The 14,255-nt window shown below is 54.0% G+C and overlaps 3 protein-coding genes across 3 annotated transcripts; all 3 read right to left on the bottom strand.

The window, feature by feature from the left end:
• Positions 1 to 581: 581 nt before the first annotated feature.
• QC763_507120 (uncharacterized protein) lies at positions 582 to 2,566 on the bottom strand. The gene is made up of 5 exons (XM_062913308.1): positions 2,210 to 2,566; positions 1,995 to 2,130; positions 1,189 to 1,941; positions 1,057 to 1,124; positions 582 to 986 (listed from the first exon to the last, which is right to left on the bottom strand). The coding sequence occupies exons 3-5, from the start codon at positions 1,632 to 1,634 to the stop codon at positions 655 to 657; spliced, it is 846 nt and encodes a 281-aa protein (XP_062764654.1). The 5' UTR covers positions 1,635 to 1,941; positions 1,995 to 2,130; positions 2,210 to 2,566; the 3' UTR covers positions 582 to 654.
• A 2,730-nt stretch (positions 2,567 to 5,296) lies between these two features.
• QC763_507130 (uncharacterized protein) lies at positions 5,297 to 9,720 on the bottom strand (the record flags this gene model as incomplete). The annotated part of the gene is made up of 4 exons (XM_062913309.1): positions 5,297 to 5,956; positions 6,013 to 6,741; positions 6,772 to 9,589; positions 9,647 to 9,720. The coding sequence occupies 4 exons, from the start codon at positions 9,718 to 9,720 to the stop codon at positions 5,297 to 5,299; spliced, it is 4,281 nt and encodes a 1,426-aa protein (XP_062764653.1).
• Positions 9,721 to 10,428: 708 nt separating this feature from the next.
• On the bottom strand, positions 10,429 to 14,229 carry QC763_507140 (uncharacterized protein). Its single transcript, XM_062913310.1, has 4 exons — positions 13,765 to 14,229; positions 13,270 to 13,708; positions 11,435 to 13,210; positions 10,429 to 11,362 (listed from the first exon to the last, which is right to left on the bottom strand). Exons 1-4 carry the CDS (start codon positions 13,902 to 13,904, stop codon positions 11,270 to 11,272), a joined length of 2,448 nt encoding a protein of 815 aa, XP_062764652.1. The 5' UTR covers positions 13,905 to 14,229; the 3' UTR covers positions 10,429 to 11,269.
• Between the last annotated feature and the right edge of the window lie 26 nt (positions 14,230 to 14,255).

The raw sequence follows: 14,255 nt of genomic DNA, 5'->3' as shown, positions 1-14,255 counted from the left end.
GTAATCTCGATTAGTTTCTGAAGTTACCAAGTGAACGTAAAATATGGTAGTGCAAGTTCCAAGTAGGTTTCTGGGGGTAGCAAAATGCGGGCAGGTACAGAATCATTTGTGTCACGCCCGACAATCTTAGGTGGGCCTGCTAGTGGCTCCCGGATAGAATAGATGGACGTCGACCTTGCACCTTGTGACACATGTGTTGCCTTTCCTACAGCGGTGATCGGCTGGCAGACACAAAAACAGTACACCTGCTCAAAGAACACCAACACCACCCCTGCATCATTCTCTCGAGCATGGCTACATTTTCAACCAACATTGCTTCAGAATCATTTAAAGTTTCCTTTGATTATGGAAGCCACAAGTTTCAAAGATTCGATTGCCCCTGAAAGCCCCTGTTCGTGGGTTGCCCTAGCAACAAAGAGTACCAAATAGCGGGGCCCCCAAGAAAGGGGCTTGACAAAACGAACAAAGATCTCAAGAAACACCAGCAACTCATCACTGACTCATGCAAGTTGTGATATATCTCTCAGATCATTGCTTCTAACTTTCCATTGGGGTTTGCAACCCACTCAGGACATCTTGGTCAACATCAAATCGACCAGAATCTAAGCTTCCACCCATGACAAAATAATCAAACCCTCTTCTCCATCTGTATCATTACGCCTTCTGCCGACCATGGTTACTCTCCTCATCCGACAGCTCCACCAGTCCAGTAACACTCTCACAGCTCCTCCCCGTGTTCGAGTCCTTGTGCGGCCGCAAGAATATCCCATTATTCCCCGACGGCTCAATATGGGCCGAGATCTTGGTCGTCACCGTCACGCCTCCTTCCCCCTTGGAGATCGGGTCAAGCTCGTACGACCTTGTAGACTCTCCCATCAGGCGCGGTAGGACCTTTCGCAGGAGGAGTCGGAAGCTAGGCAGGCAGGGACATATAACGCCCACGTCGATTTCGATGCCACTCCACAGGGAGAGGTCCACCGTATCCTCTGTTACCAGTGTCAGCAAAGCAACCTTTTGACCCACAGAGAGAGAGAGAGAGAGCACCCGAAGACTTACTAGTAGGGTTGACAGCCCGGGTGGTCGCGTTGATAGTCTTGAGCCGGATCAAGCTGATGACAATTACACTAAAACACAAACCAGTTAATCTCGACGCTCCAGCGCGACGCACAAGGACAAGCCTCCACTCACGCTGCGCCCACAAGAAACATCATCGACCCCATTAACTTCTTCTTCCAGTGCAGATTAAGCGACAGCAGCTGCGGAAATGGCAAAGCCAGCAGCCATAAATCAAACGCTATCCCCGTCGCCGCCGCCGACCAAGCCATCGCGTTGAGGTTGACGCACTGATCCTTCCCAACGCCCTCCCACGCCGTCCAAAACGCTGATATCGGTTGGCACTGAAGCAAGGAGGCGAAGAAGAAGGCGATAGTGTAAATAATGTTGAACACGCCCGTCCAGACAATCACCTTGCCCAGCCTAAAGTTGGACTGCGCGGGAAAGACTCGCAGGTAAAAGAGGATGATGGAGGCGCGGATGAAGAATCGAGTCGTCACGTACGTCAACATGGTGGCAAAGTACGTCTGCATGATCTTGGTGATGTTGTCAAACGGCACGAACCAGATGTCTTTTCCCATCCCAAAGTGGACCGCCTCGATGTACAACCCCGTGTACGCAGCACACCCAGCCTGCGACACAAAAATCCACAGTTAGCCCGACGAAAAAAACCACCCCCACTCCAACTAACTGACCAGCACGGGCTTACAATGGCGAAAAAGTTGCACAAATCATCCCACCAGAACCAGGCCTCCGTCACCACTCGGGCTACCAACCGCAGAGCCACGGCGGCAATGGCGAGACCCAAAAAGATGGAAAAGGCGGGGAGAAGCGTCCGGTCTCCCTCGTTGGGATGGTCGCACCATTGATACGTAATGTTTTTGGCCGCTGGCAGCGTGTTAGCCAGTGACTTGGGGAACTCGAGACGGCGCCGTCCTCACTGAGAGTCTCCCGCGGGGCGCAATGGGTGCGAACGCATAAGTGGGCCTCTTTGTCGAACCTCGCCGACGAGCATATGCATTCGTTGTCGTGTGCGGAACACTTGGCGTCCCGGATTGCGTCCACGACGCAGGGCAACTACATGCATGAACAACAAAAAACGTTAGTCTTTTTGTTTTCTTTTTCTCCCCTCGTACTTCCCAGTGTGCAGCCATACCGCGCATGGTGGTAGCGCGAGGAGCTCATGCTCCAGCGAGACTTGCTTCGCGCCGGCGGCGACCGTGTTGACGAATACCAAGAGACACAGCCCAACAAGGGCGTAGAAACGTCGGGGACTCTTCATGGTAGGGCACCCGGTGATGTCGTCATCTGTTGCGGCGGCGTAGACCGGGGGAGGGAGCAGGCGGGAGCGGTGGTTGGCGTGGGGCTGGTGGCCCGGGAAGAGGTCAGAAGTTCAAAACATCGTCTTTCCAAGCCAGAAGGGAGCAAGAGATGGCGGCGGCCCATGTATTTTAATAACCTTCCCCTGGGCCAAACAGCGGAGACAAAAAAGTCATGGGGCGGGCCCAGAAACAAGGGCCTGGACCCAGCCGTCAGGTTGGCAGCGGGGCGCCGACAGTCATGCAGATCCTATCAGACAGAACGGCGACGGCACTGGTCTGTTTCGCACTCGCATCACATTTTTTCTCCATTGTCTTGCGGATACCGGAGCCTCACCAACCAAAGAATCGGCCTCCATTTTGCGGTGGACCCGGCACGGCATTGACCGAAAGGGGTATCTATCCCTTGCTCTATCGGCCGAGTCTATACTAGGTGACTGTCGGGCTCTGGAAGTTGAGACAAGATCTCGTCTGCGGATGACATGTTGTGCTTCCAACAATTGATGGAGGTGTCCAAGCCTATCCAAACATACCTAGATATATAACTGCCCCTATGATCCCACGCCGAGCCAGACGGACAAGAAGCGTAGAACAGTGTCAGAAAGTAACTAGAACCTCGACGGTTGGAGCCCTGCCAAGGTGCCAAGCATTTGTCGACAGGGGCATGGGGAGCCCGATTCCAAGATCTAGGATTGCCGAGGTGAGGGGTTGAAGATCGACGGCTGGTGAATTGCTTTTTTGACGTGGGTGGTCATGTCCATTTTATTTTCCAATGGAAAGCTGGCGTTGACGGCACCGAGAGCTTCCAACATTGATGCCGAGATTTTTGTTGCCTCTTTGCCGTCCGGCGGAAACTGCAAAGGCCCCGACACCATCGAATGGCTACTTGGTAGCGTGTTGGGGCAAATCGGCATCCCGGTGGAGCTGGCTGGCTGCTGGTTTATCTATGCCGAGTTCGGCTGAGTTTCCGAGCATCTGGAGCAGCTCTGTGGATTGGGACCTGCAATTAGATTTAGAAAGGAAAAAAAAGGGGGTACCGGCCCAATTCCACTCATCATGCATGCCTGGCTTTGGTCGCACAAGTTCTCCTCTGCTGTACCTTATCGTGGGAGGCTCCTCCCGCTCAGCAGGCCTTGTCGCAACTCGAACCATCGCTAACAGCCATGTGGCAGCCCCAGTGGGGCCCACTTCCCACTGTAACCTTCAATCGGAGAAATTGAGGCTCCAAAAAAACATACATTAGCTTGCATGCCATGCGCGCTCCAACCAAAAGCAACAAATTGGCTCATTTCTGTTTGTCTGTGGCAAGAGCACATCTCCACCCGGCAGTTGGTTGCCTGCCTACCTATCCAGGCTTGTGATGATTGTGTAGGTAGGGCTCCAATGACATAGTGTGGAGGGCTGACAACAGCCGTGAACAAGTCCACCACTACCTTCAGGGGTGAATCAACAAACCTTCTCATGTCACATAAGTCTACCTTCTATGCATAGACAACTAATAATGAGAACTTGAAACATCTAACACAATCCATTATCACCAATAGAACCCACTAATCCCATTATCTTTTAAAGACCCGACCCTCTCAACTCCCATAATAAACACCCCCCTCCAGCCCCGCACAACAGGCACAATAACTCTCCCATTGCCATCGCCTTCAATCGTTCCTTCTCAAGTCAACCACCAATTCACAATCCAAACACACACACACACACAATGGCCTCTCTAAAATCCCATCCAACCCCTCTCGTCTCTTCTCTCCTCCAAAACTACCCCTTCATCTCATCTCAACCAATCTCTTTGCCTTGGGTACCTAGTCCATCAACCAAACCCTCAAACTTCCATCTTGACAACCCATCACCACCCCCACCCCCAAAAGATGTGCTACTACCAACGCATAATCCACACCTGCGGCCACACCTTCCACATCCCCCTCTTCGACCGCCCCTGCGCCCACGTGGGCACCCCCGAGTGCCGCCCCCGCCACCTCCTCGAGCGCCTCAAAAACGCCCGCAAGTGCTCCGCCTGCACCACGCCCGAGGACCTCGCCGAGAGCAAGCGTGCCGCCTGCCGCCGCCGCCGCTGCCCCTCTCGCCGCGAGCGAAGGGCCATGATGAAGAAGGCCTCGTCTTCCCAGCTTTGACCGAACGGTAAGCAATTGGCAAATCATGTCTCTCTCTCTCTCTCTCTCTCTCTTCCCAAGATGAGCATTGTGCTGACACAGCGACACCACAGCTTGCACAGCCGAGAAGACTCTTTGTCTTGCAGATACCTGGCTTCGCTGGGAGTTTGGCATTTGCTTTGTTTTGCGAGGGGAACCCGAGTTTGGGATTTGACTTGCAGCGGCATAGCTATCTTGCCCGACTTTGGTTGGGAGGAATACCAGGACGGTCATGATGATGACGATATAAAACCACGACGGCCTCCTGGTTTGGTGGCTTCATGACTTGATGACAAAGAATACACACTAGCCGTTGCCTTGCACCGCCCATACTTCCCTTCTATACCTGGCTTTGAATCATTGACAACATCTGATGTGATTCTTGTCGTCGTTCACAAAAACAACATCGGCAGCAAGACAAGCAAGACACCCACACAACAGCCACATCCACACAGTATTGAGCAAGCATTCCTTCATTTGTTCTCCCACAACCACTCGTGTCCTATAAGTACATGTACAGTCAAAAAAGATCCCGGCTCCTCCTCGTCCATCTACACCATTCCCCAGCACGCACCAGTCCATCATGTTATCTGTCAAAATTCCCACCATAACCTCATTATCTAGTCTTCCAATTCTCAGCCACCAAATCAGACAACCCACCATCAGCCTCGGCGCTGACTGCCAGTCAGCAAAACATGCAAATGATATCAGACATATTGGCACATCCCGTGTGCATCAAAATTGGGACAAAACTGGAGTGTCGAATCAATAAAACTTGTCATCCTTGCCGCGGACCGCCCATCGCAACAGTCTCTTGGCTCGACTGGCAAACGGTTGTGAAATGCGCGGAATCATGATCGTGTTTGGCACACGCGACCGGCACGCCGCCACTGTGCAGTCGTTGTCGGCCCAAGCAATTTGCAAGTCATCCGCCCACCATGTCTCTGGCTTGCCAGCCACTGACAACGAAATGTTGAGTGAAGTCAGATTGGAGAATGGCAACGCAGCCGCCGAGTCCAGAATCTGATGGCTGAGGTTGCAGTCGGTCTTCTTGGAGCAAGCAGCCACTTCAAAGGTATGGCGTGCCTCGACAACGTCGTCGGTGCCGTTCCAGCGCAGACCCGTCATGTTGAAAACACAGGGGTCAGATGTAGAGTCGCAGCCAAGACTGACACCCAAAAAGCTAAAGTGAAAGCAGGGATTGGAGCGCAGCTCAGCGAGACCAAACTCGGCGACTGGCGACACCGAAGAATTGTGCTGGATCAGCTGCTGGCCAGAGGAAGCCTTGAACTTGGTGCGAGGCGGGGGAACGACACTGAAGCCATTGGAGAAGAAGAATCGGTGATACGGGAAGGGTACTGGCATCGATGGGAAGCTGCTGGCCTCGGTGTCGTTGTCGGTCGAAATGGTAGGGATGTCATCAAACTCCAATACGGTCAGTGCTTCGGTTGTGAGAAAAGAGAGACAACACCAAGACATACCTTGAACACCACTGCTCCCCGATCTCCAACCGCGCCGCATGTTGAACCAGGAAGTCCTCGGCTGGAAGTGCTCACATTCGGGCTAATGCTGGCAAGACTTGTGGCAATGGGGGCTGCAGTGAGGCTGGAAATATTGGCTAGCAAAGAGCTGGCGGTTGTTGGCAATGCTGTGACTGTTGGTACAATACTGTCTGAAGTCAACAAGAGATCGCTGCTCGATGATGCGTAGGTGGTGGAGGTGAGACTTGGCTGAGTAGATGACGTGCTGTTGTCCGAAGCAGCTGGAACAGAGGTCAAGACAGGCCCTGGTCCAGAGACAATGGTGGCATTGGGCGAAAGGACAGACATGATTGATGACAACATGGCCGCCAGATCTGCGGTGGAAGTCGTCGAGATTGGAAGAACAGACGCGGTGAAGCTGATATCAACCGACGCGGGCTGTGAGACCGGCAGACTGGAATCCGTGAAGAAAATGCCTTGGCTGGAAGACGCCTGAGCTGTTTCCACGGGGTTCCCGTACCCTGGAGGAAGGCCACCATAGTCTGCGGCCGGACTGCTGAAGGCATAGCCGCCAAAAGTGCTGTCAGACAGAACAACCAACGTGGTGGTCCTTGCGTGTTGCCCATGACGGTTGAATTGGGTTTGCGGTGGAGGCATCAAATCCTCGGATTCATTGGCAGGAGCTTCAGTGTTCTCGGGCTGCGAAGGAGGAGACTCGGTATTTTCAGGCTGCGAAGCCGGCAACTCGGTATTTTCAGGCTGCGAAGCCGGCAACTCGGTGCTTTCAGGAAGGGCACCGGCTGAAGTGTCCAATCCCTGGGAGCCCAAAGCCTGTCCTGTCTCTGTGGGTGACACCACCACACCGGAATCGCTGCTCTGGGAGATCGCCGGGGTCCCAAAAGGCGTGAAGGGAGTAGAGACCGAGCTCAAGAGAATAACCGACGTCAGAATGGCCGGAGACTCGTTGCAAGTGCTTGTCGTAGGCCAGCCAGCTAGGGCGCTGTCTCCCGCCGACGGCCAGATTGTGATCACAGAGTAGGGAGGACTGGCAGTCGATGGCCATAGTGTGATGACAGACAGTGAGGATGGGGACGTCGCCGAACCCAGGCCCGAGATTGTTGGAGAGCCGTGCCCCGTCGAAAAAGTTGTGCAAGTGGTGTCAGTTGAAGTTGGCAAAGGCCAGAGGGTGATCTCGGACGGAGAGGCACTGCCAGACTGCCCCTCTAAAGTTGACGAAACAAACGACGTCAAGAAGCTGTCTGTCGATGGCCAAATGGTGATGACTGACGGGGCCACCGATGGCAGTATCGTGATCACAGGGGCGGGCGCAATTGGCGAGATGGTGATGAATTGAACCGTCCCAGTTGGACTGCTCAAAGTTCCGTCCACTCCATCACCTCCGCCGCCGCCTGCGCTGGAGCTTGAAGGCGAGACAGGAACGATTGTCCACTGAGTCAAGATTGTTGGATTCCCATAGGAGTCAGCGATGGTGTATGTGGCCAGGGAAGGTGTAACAAGGACACCAGATTCCGATAATGTAGGGGTCGAGTCAGCTGGAAGAGTGACCTGTGTTGTCACAGCAACAACCGTGGAGGAGCCGGGTCCAAGAGAAATGGTCTGGCTGATGGTGACTTGAGACACAATCACTGTTTGAGGAGGAACTGTCCCAGAAGTCGATGATGACAAGCCAGCCGAAAAAGGTGGAGTGCCAGTAGGCACCGTGAAGGCAACGGACTGGGGGATGGTGACCACGACGGGTGGACCCGAAGGAGGCGTGACGGTGATGACGCTATCGCTGGCGATTGTTTCCGTGACAAAAGCTTGAGTCGTCCCAGGTGGAAAACCAGAAACGCCAGTGGGCACAGTGAAGGCAACGGACTGGGGGATGGTGACTACGACGGGTGGGCCTGAAGGAGGCGTGACGGTGACCACGCTATTGCTGACAATCGTTTCCGTGATAAAGGCTTGAGTGGTCCAGGCGGATGTTGCGGGAACCAAAGGCGTGCCGGTGTCGGGAAGTGTGATGACCACAGGAGTCCCAGACAAGGGTGTAATGGTGGTGACGACAAGGCCCGGCGAGGCTGGCTCGACGCCAGGTGTCACTGTCACGATAGTCTGAGAAGCGGAAGGCGCAACAGTTGTAACAACTTGAGAAGTGGGAGGCGTGACCGTGACAGTCACGGGACCAGGTTGCTCGCTCGGCCAGGTGACAACGATAGGCGTGCCGGAGTCCCCGGTAGGCACGATGGTAAAGGTCCATGGCGCTGGCACTGAAACGGTGGATGGGCCACCCCCATTGTAGCCCTCCGGGGATACCGTATACGTGACCGTATACTCGGATGCCGGCGAACCCAGTGACGCGGGGACGGTGTACGTCACGGCTACAATGGAAGGCGTTGGAAGACCCGAGGAAGGCGTCGCGGTAATAACGGAAGGCGTCGTTGTAATAACGGAAGGCGCAACAGTAACAATCGAAGGCGCAGGAAGGCCCAAGGAAGGTGTCACGGTCACAACAGAAGGCGCAGACGAAGGCGTGGGGAGTTGCGAAGGAGACGTGACAGTTACAGTGACAAGGGCAGGTGCGGTAGGCGTAGCGGTCCCTGACTGGTCCCCAGATACGGAGACTGGCGTAGGAAGGCCCCAAGACATGCCTGGTGTGACGGTGATGACGCCAGTATAACCAGGAATAGTGCCGCTGGCCGAGACGGTGAAGCTGACGACGGAAGTGCCTGGCGGTGCAGGAACATACGACCAAGAAGACACGCCCGACGATAGGGTCTCTGTCGCAAAGGGTCCAACGCCTGTAGGTATGGAAAGGTCCGCCGGGGTCACAGTCACCGTGGCAATCGACAAATCGGTCAAACCCGGGGCCACGGGCAGCGTGTACGTGAGGGTGTATGGCGCCAGCGAAATGTCAGATCCGTAGCCAGTGTCGAGTGGAATGGTGACAAAGGCCGTCGAGTCAGAGCCCCACCAGTCGATGGAAGTTGTCGGGGAACCGGGCGCCGCCGAGGCAGGCGAGGTGAAGATGGTGACAGTGACAAGAGGGCCGGCCGAGGCACCGGAAACGCCAGGAGCAGTGATGATGGTGGACCAGGCTCCAGGGCTCCCGGAACCTTGGGGAACGGTAACGGTCAAAACCACGGTAGCTGTATCACTGGGGCCCTCTGGGATAGTGACCGTCACAACGCCCACAGAATTAGAAGCAGCCTCCCCGGGTACAGTCGCTGTAGCGACTGGTGTTGCATCTGGACCAGTGGAAGAAAGTGGGGGGCTTGGAAGCGTCACCGTCAAGACTGGGACTGTAACGGTGCTAATGACTGGCGCCGAAGGAGTGGGAATGGCAGGAACAACAGGAGTTTCCGAGGACTCGCAGGTGGAAGAGGCGAAAGAGGGACCGTTTACCAAGCCAGAAGAAACCAATGAACCAGAGCCGGCACCACCATCGGCGGGAAGAGTGAATGTGAAAACTGACGGAAGCGTGTAAGACGCAGCGGACTCGCCGGGAAGAACGATAACAGTGGCCTGGCCAGACGTCGTAGTGGTGCATGTTGTGTCGATGAGGGCCCAATCCTCCCTGCAGAGCAACAAGAGTCAGCCATGCATCAAGAAAGTCCATGGTGAAAGCACTCACGCCCGTGGTACGGCGGCCGCAGAGGATAGCCAGGCTAGACTGGCCAGAGCCCCAACAGAGGCGTGGACACGCATGGTGTCGTGGGTGCAGGATGTTGCAAAGGAATGAATGTCTCCAAACGAGCGGAAATGGCAGCGTGCTGAGGGATGGTGGACAAAAGGAGCCGAAGAGGGACAGGAATGCGGACGGAAGAGAGAAGAGGGAAGATGGTCTGGCAAAGATGTCAAATGTTAAAAGGTGACAGGTGTTGTGGCCCAACACCCAAGATGTCTGCTGGTGGAAAGACAGGAAAGAGCGTGAGGTGCCTTCCCGGTCTGTCCATGACGTCTGGTGACAGCAAGTGGTGCCATTCTTCTGTGTGCAGATTCATGGTGATGGGAAGGAGCAATGATTGTGCCATGGTAACAGGTAGCCATGAACTGTTATCTGACATACATGATTTTTGAGAGGACCTTCTGTATATAGAAGTTAATATGTTTTGAAAAATAATTCAAACGCCTTAAAAAGAGTACGTTAAAGGCCATAAAAGATAATTCAAATACCTGGATAGATAGTTAAGAGGCCTTAAAAATAGTTTATATACTGCAAAAGATGATTCACACACCTCAAAATATAGTTAAGAGGCCTCAAAACATGAGTTAAAGGCCTTTTATTATATTATGAAAACGGCAAGTAAATCGGTAGATACCTAGAGAGGGCCGCGCTCGCAACACCATAGGGGGGTGAGTAGAGGTTCCCACTTTTTTTCTGAATTTCTTATCAATATTATTTGAGACCTGTTAGCTATCTTTTGAGGGCTATTCAATATGTTTAACGCCTTTTACCATCTCTCAAATGTCTTATTGTCACATTTATAGGCCTTAAATCATAGCCAAGAGGCATGAATCGATAGTTGACAGGCCTAAAGCCGTTTTCAACATGTATTGAAATCCAATAAAAGTCATAGAAAAACAGGGGCGGAGGTGTTGACTGTGGATTTCTCGAATCGGGAGGTTGACACGATTCCGGGCTCGTGAGCGTAGCTTGCTCTGTCATCCTCGCAGCTGGTTCCTTCCTTAGCTGTCTACGCCGTTCCTCGGGGGCCATTCAGTCACCAACACTTGAAGGAAGAGACGGAAGGTGAAAATTGCAATCGAAGTCTGGAAGTCAGCCCGGGTAATTCATTCCACTCGGTCTTGTTCTGACGCTGGTCCCGGCTCCAGCTTGCCTGGTCTCCAGTTTCCCAACATTCAATGACCCGGGGGCGGAAGTAGCTCGTTACATGATTAAAAAGGCGGGTAATGTTTCCATATCAGGGCACCACTGTTGCTCTTGCATTCCCGTAAGGGGTGGTCATGATTCTTGCATTTTCAAATCAAATCCACAGACTGCCCGACGGGAGACACTGCCCAGGCTCCTTCCTTCTCCACTCGAAGCAGCAGGCAGCCATTAAACTTTAAAAAGGTCCACTCCACGCGAGCACCATCGTCAGACACCTGATGGCACTTGTACTTGCCATTCGTTGCACTTTCCTTTCTGTTGAGGTGATTTGAGAACAATGGAGGGAGCATGGCAGCCATCTGGCAACACAGCGATGAAGAAACAGTAAAGTAGTTAATGATGACAACGATGCAAAGCAGATACTCAAAGCCCATATCCTCCTGCTTGAAAAAACGTATCCCATGGTATCTGTGGTACCCCATCGCTGGAGTTCAAGATTTGATTGTCCCAGAGTGTCTGCATCATCATGGTCAGCACATGTCCCAACAGGAACCATTCAGCCCAAATCTTTGAAGTCCAGGCACTTACCCAATCACCCCCCAAATTCGGATCCATCAGCCCATCCACATGTCCCAAATTTGGAAGGTCTTGCTGGAATCCATGTCCCCAAGTGACAGCCACCTGCCCGTCCAGCGGCAACTCGCCTCCGGCAACAGGTGCCCACCCCGTGGGAACTATCGTTTGCGGAGCTTGCGACCCGAGCCCGGGCGCTGGATGCAGCCCCGTCTCCAGACCAGCAAACGTCATAACTGGCACTGCCGGATACGAAGAAGTCTCAAGCCTGTCGTATGCGCTATTGTTACTCGACTCTGGGCTCCCATGAAGGCTCTCGCCCGTGGACAAAGACAGCATTTTTGTGAGAATGTTGAACGCCTTGTTGGCCTCGGCCGACTCCTTTCGCCTCCCTTGCCAAATCAGCCGTGATGTCCGCAAGATATCCAGAATCTGGTCCTTCGTCATGATCATCTCGGGAGACTGCTCAACGGCCGGAGGGCTCCGCCCTTCCCTGGCTTTGAGAAACCACAGCTCTAGACAGAGGATCATATCCGCCAAAAGAAAGTTGTGGGTGCTCAAACTGCTCAAGAACCAATGGCTGCGCTCGTGCGACAAGCGGCCGCCCGTCTGAAGCTCGCAATGAACATCGTACTGATGACGGAGCGTCTTGGTCGCAGCTTCGAGACAGACACGCCGAGAGTGCTCGTACCGCTTGTCTTTGCGGGCGTAACCCATGTACCGTCGGTGCAGGACGATGCGGCACTTGAGAAACAGCAGTTCGAGCTGGTACCGTTGCATGATAATATCTACGGGGTCCACTACCGACTGGCTGAAAGGTCTATAGCGGAGGCTGGGCGGGAACTGCGTCGCGAGCTCGTCAATCTTTCGATCCATGCGCATAATGTCGGAAAGCCCCGGCGCCTTTCGTGAGCTCATGGCCGTGGTGATTTCGGAAAAGACATTGACGATGCGGCCCTTCATGATGCACCACAACGTCACCGTTTTCTCTGTTTCTGGTCGTGATGGGGGCAGCTCCAAGGTGTTCTCGTCAAAGTCCTCGTCGTGAAGGTTTCGCGGAAGGGCTGTGTCGTACAAGTCGTTTGGTATGTTGCCTGGCAGACCAAACTGAAAACCAATCAGAATATCCACATCTCTCAACACGGTCCACAGCCGCCGGCGCATTTCCCCCTCGAATGGGGACATGTCTGGATAGTGCTTCGGGTCTCGGTGCAGGCCCATGTGCATGGCAAGGCGGACGATAATGGACAATATGACCGAGACGTTGATATGTGCGTCTTGTTGGCCGAGATATTCCGACCCAAAGTAAAGAATCATGGCTTCCAGCTTGTAGCGCCAGGGCTTGGTGTAGTCACCCAAAACCAGACACTGGGCACACCGGGCCTTGTAGATCCTGTACGCCTCTCCAGCATCGCCGAGTCTGCCGGGCAGCTCTTCGCCACTCTTCATATAGTACAACGAGGCATTGCAGAACATGGCAAAGAGAAGGGCGAGCTCGGTGTAAGTCATGGCGGCGGGGTGCTCCCAAAAGACTTCGTAGTGCCTGAGAAGACTGGGCATGTGGAACATGATCCATCCTGGTTCTTTGGCCTGGAATAGACGGGCAAGCAGTCGGTCAGCAATAGCACGAGGAGGCAGATAGCGAATCAGCTCTTCGACAGAGAGCCTTGGCCAGCCGCCTAACAACAAGTCGGGTTGTCCTTGACGCTCAAGTTTGGGCGGAACAATGGGGTCATCATCGTCCTGGAACACATCTTCAGGTCTGTCCAGACTTCCGGTGATACTTAGAACCTGCATTGATTTTGTTAGAACTTGTGGGTATAGATGTGATGCAAAAGGTGGAGGCGTACATCGCTGAGGATAGATTCCCAGTGGGAGGCATCAACGTAACGCAAATCGCTCAGAATCATTCCAGCCGTCTCTCTGACGCGGGCTGATATGCGGGGAAGGTCATCCTCCTGGAAATCGTCACCAAAGTCGGCGGCCACACCGGCGGTTGATTCAACAGGGACAGCTTCACGGCGTTGGGCTTTGAGAACCTGGACGAGGTGCTCAAGGTGTCGGAGCCGGGCATGCACGGCCGAGTCGTTGGCAGCGGGCTTGGAGCGGTGGCTGTCAGGTGCAGGTGCTGTCGTCGTAGCAGGATTCGTGGCGTCTCTTGGGTGATGACGCGCAGGAAGAGCCGGTCCGGGGCGGGACCCGCCAGTGACATAGGGGATGAATTCACAAGTAGCCTCTATCCCTCGCTTCATGCACTGGTCGCATGGGGTTTGGCGGTCACATTTCAATCTTTGAGAATGTTCAGTGTCAGCTGCCACCTGTCAAAATCTGAGCCAGGTGCTCACTTCTTGTCCCTGCAGGTTGTGCAAGAGAAGCGGATGCGACTTCTCTTCTTCTGTGCTGCTGTCGAGGATAACTCCGGGCCGGACCCGGCGCCCGTCCCCGCTTGCCCAGTCTTCTCCGGGATCACAGCTGGCTCTTCCATTTCAAGCTTCTGTTTCTGTTGTTCTTGCAGCAACTTATTGACAAGAGGAGAGTGTTGATGTCGTCAAGTGGCTTCACCAGTGCCTGGCGAAAGGAGAGGAAGTGCCAACATCCAACCACAGCAAGGCGACTGCTGTTCCAGGTTGTCCCTCTTCCCAGCCGCTCCCATAAATCCGGGCAGCCAGGCTCATGAAGCATCCTGCGGTCGTAGTGCATGGCTGATGAGGTAAGCAAATCCTGCGACTGGTTCGGCGAGGGAGGCTGAAGCTATGGTTGATGGTGGTGGTCCTGTTCAGACTTGGCATTGGCCATGACGGTTGTTCCGAGTGTTTTCTGTCGGCGCTATTGCCAT

This window comes from Podospora pseudopauciseta (genome assembly GCF_035222475.1).
Source record: "Podospora pseudopauciseta strain CBS 411.78 chromosome 5 map unlocalized CBS411.78m_5, whole genome shotgun sequence".
In the NCBI taxonomy this organism is placed as follows: domain Eukaryota; kingdom Fungi; phylum Ascomycota; class Sordariomycetes; order Sordariales; family Podosporaceae; genus Podospora; species Podospora pseudopauciseta.
This window is presented reverse-complemented; position numbering and strand designations above follow the sequence as displayed.

Bases quoted from the DNA above. Each gene is read 5' to 3' on its own strand.
- QC763_507120 (XM_062913308.1), bottom strand. From the start codon at position 1,634: ATGGGAAAAGACATCTGGTTCGTGCCGTTTGACAACATCACCAAGATC. The intron at 1,125-1,188 runs GTGAGTGGAGGC...TTTGTGTTTTAG, and splicing joins ATGTTTCTTGTGGGCGCAGC to TGTAATTGTCATCAGCTTGA. The intron at 987-1,056 runs GTAAGTCTTCGG...CACTGGTAACAG, and splicing joins CCGGGCTGTCAACCCTACTA to AGGATACGGTGGACCTCTCC.
- QC763_507140 (XM_062913310.1), bottom strand. From the start codon at position 13,904: ATGGAAGAGCCAGCTGTGATCCCGGAGAAGACTGGGCAAGCGGGGACG. The intron at 13,211-13,269 runs GTACGCCTCCAC...AAATCAATGCAG, and splicing joins GGGAATCTATCCTCAGCGAT to GTTCTAAGTATCACCGGAAG. The intron at 11,363-11,434 runs GTAAGTGCCTGG...ATGATGATGCAG, and splicing joins CGAATTTGGGGGGTGATTGG to ACACTCTGGGACAATCAAAT.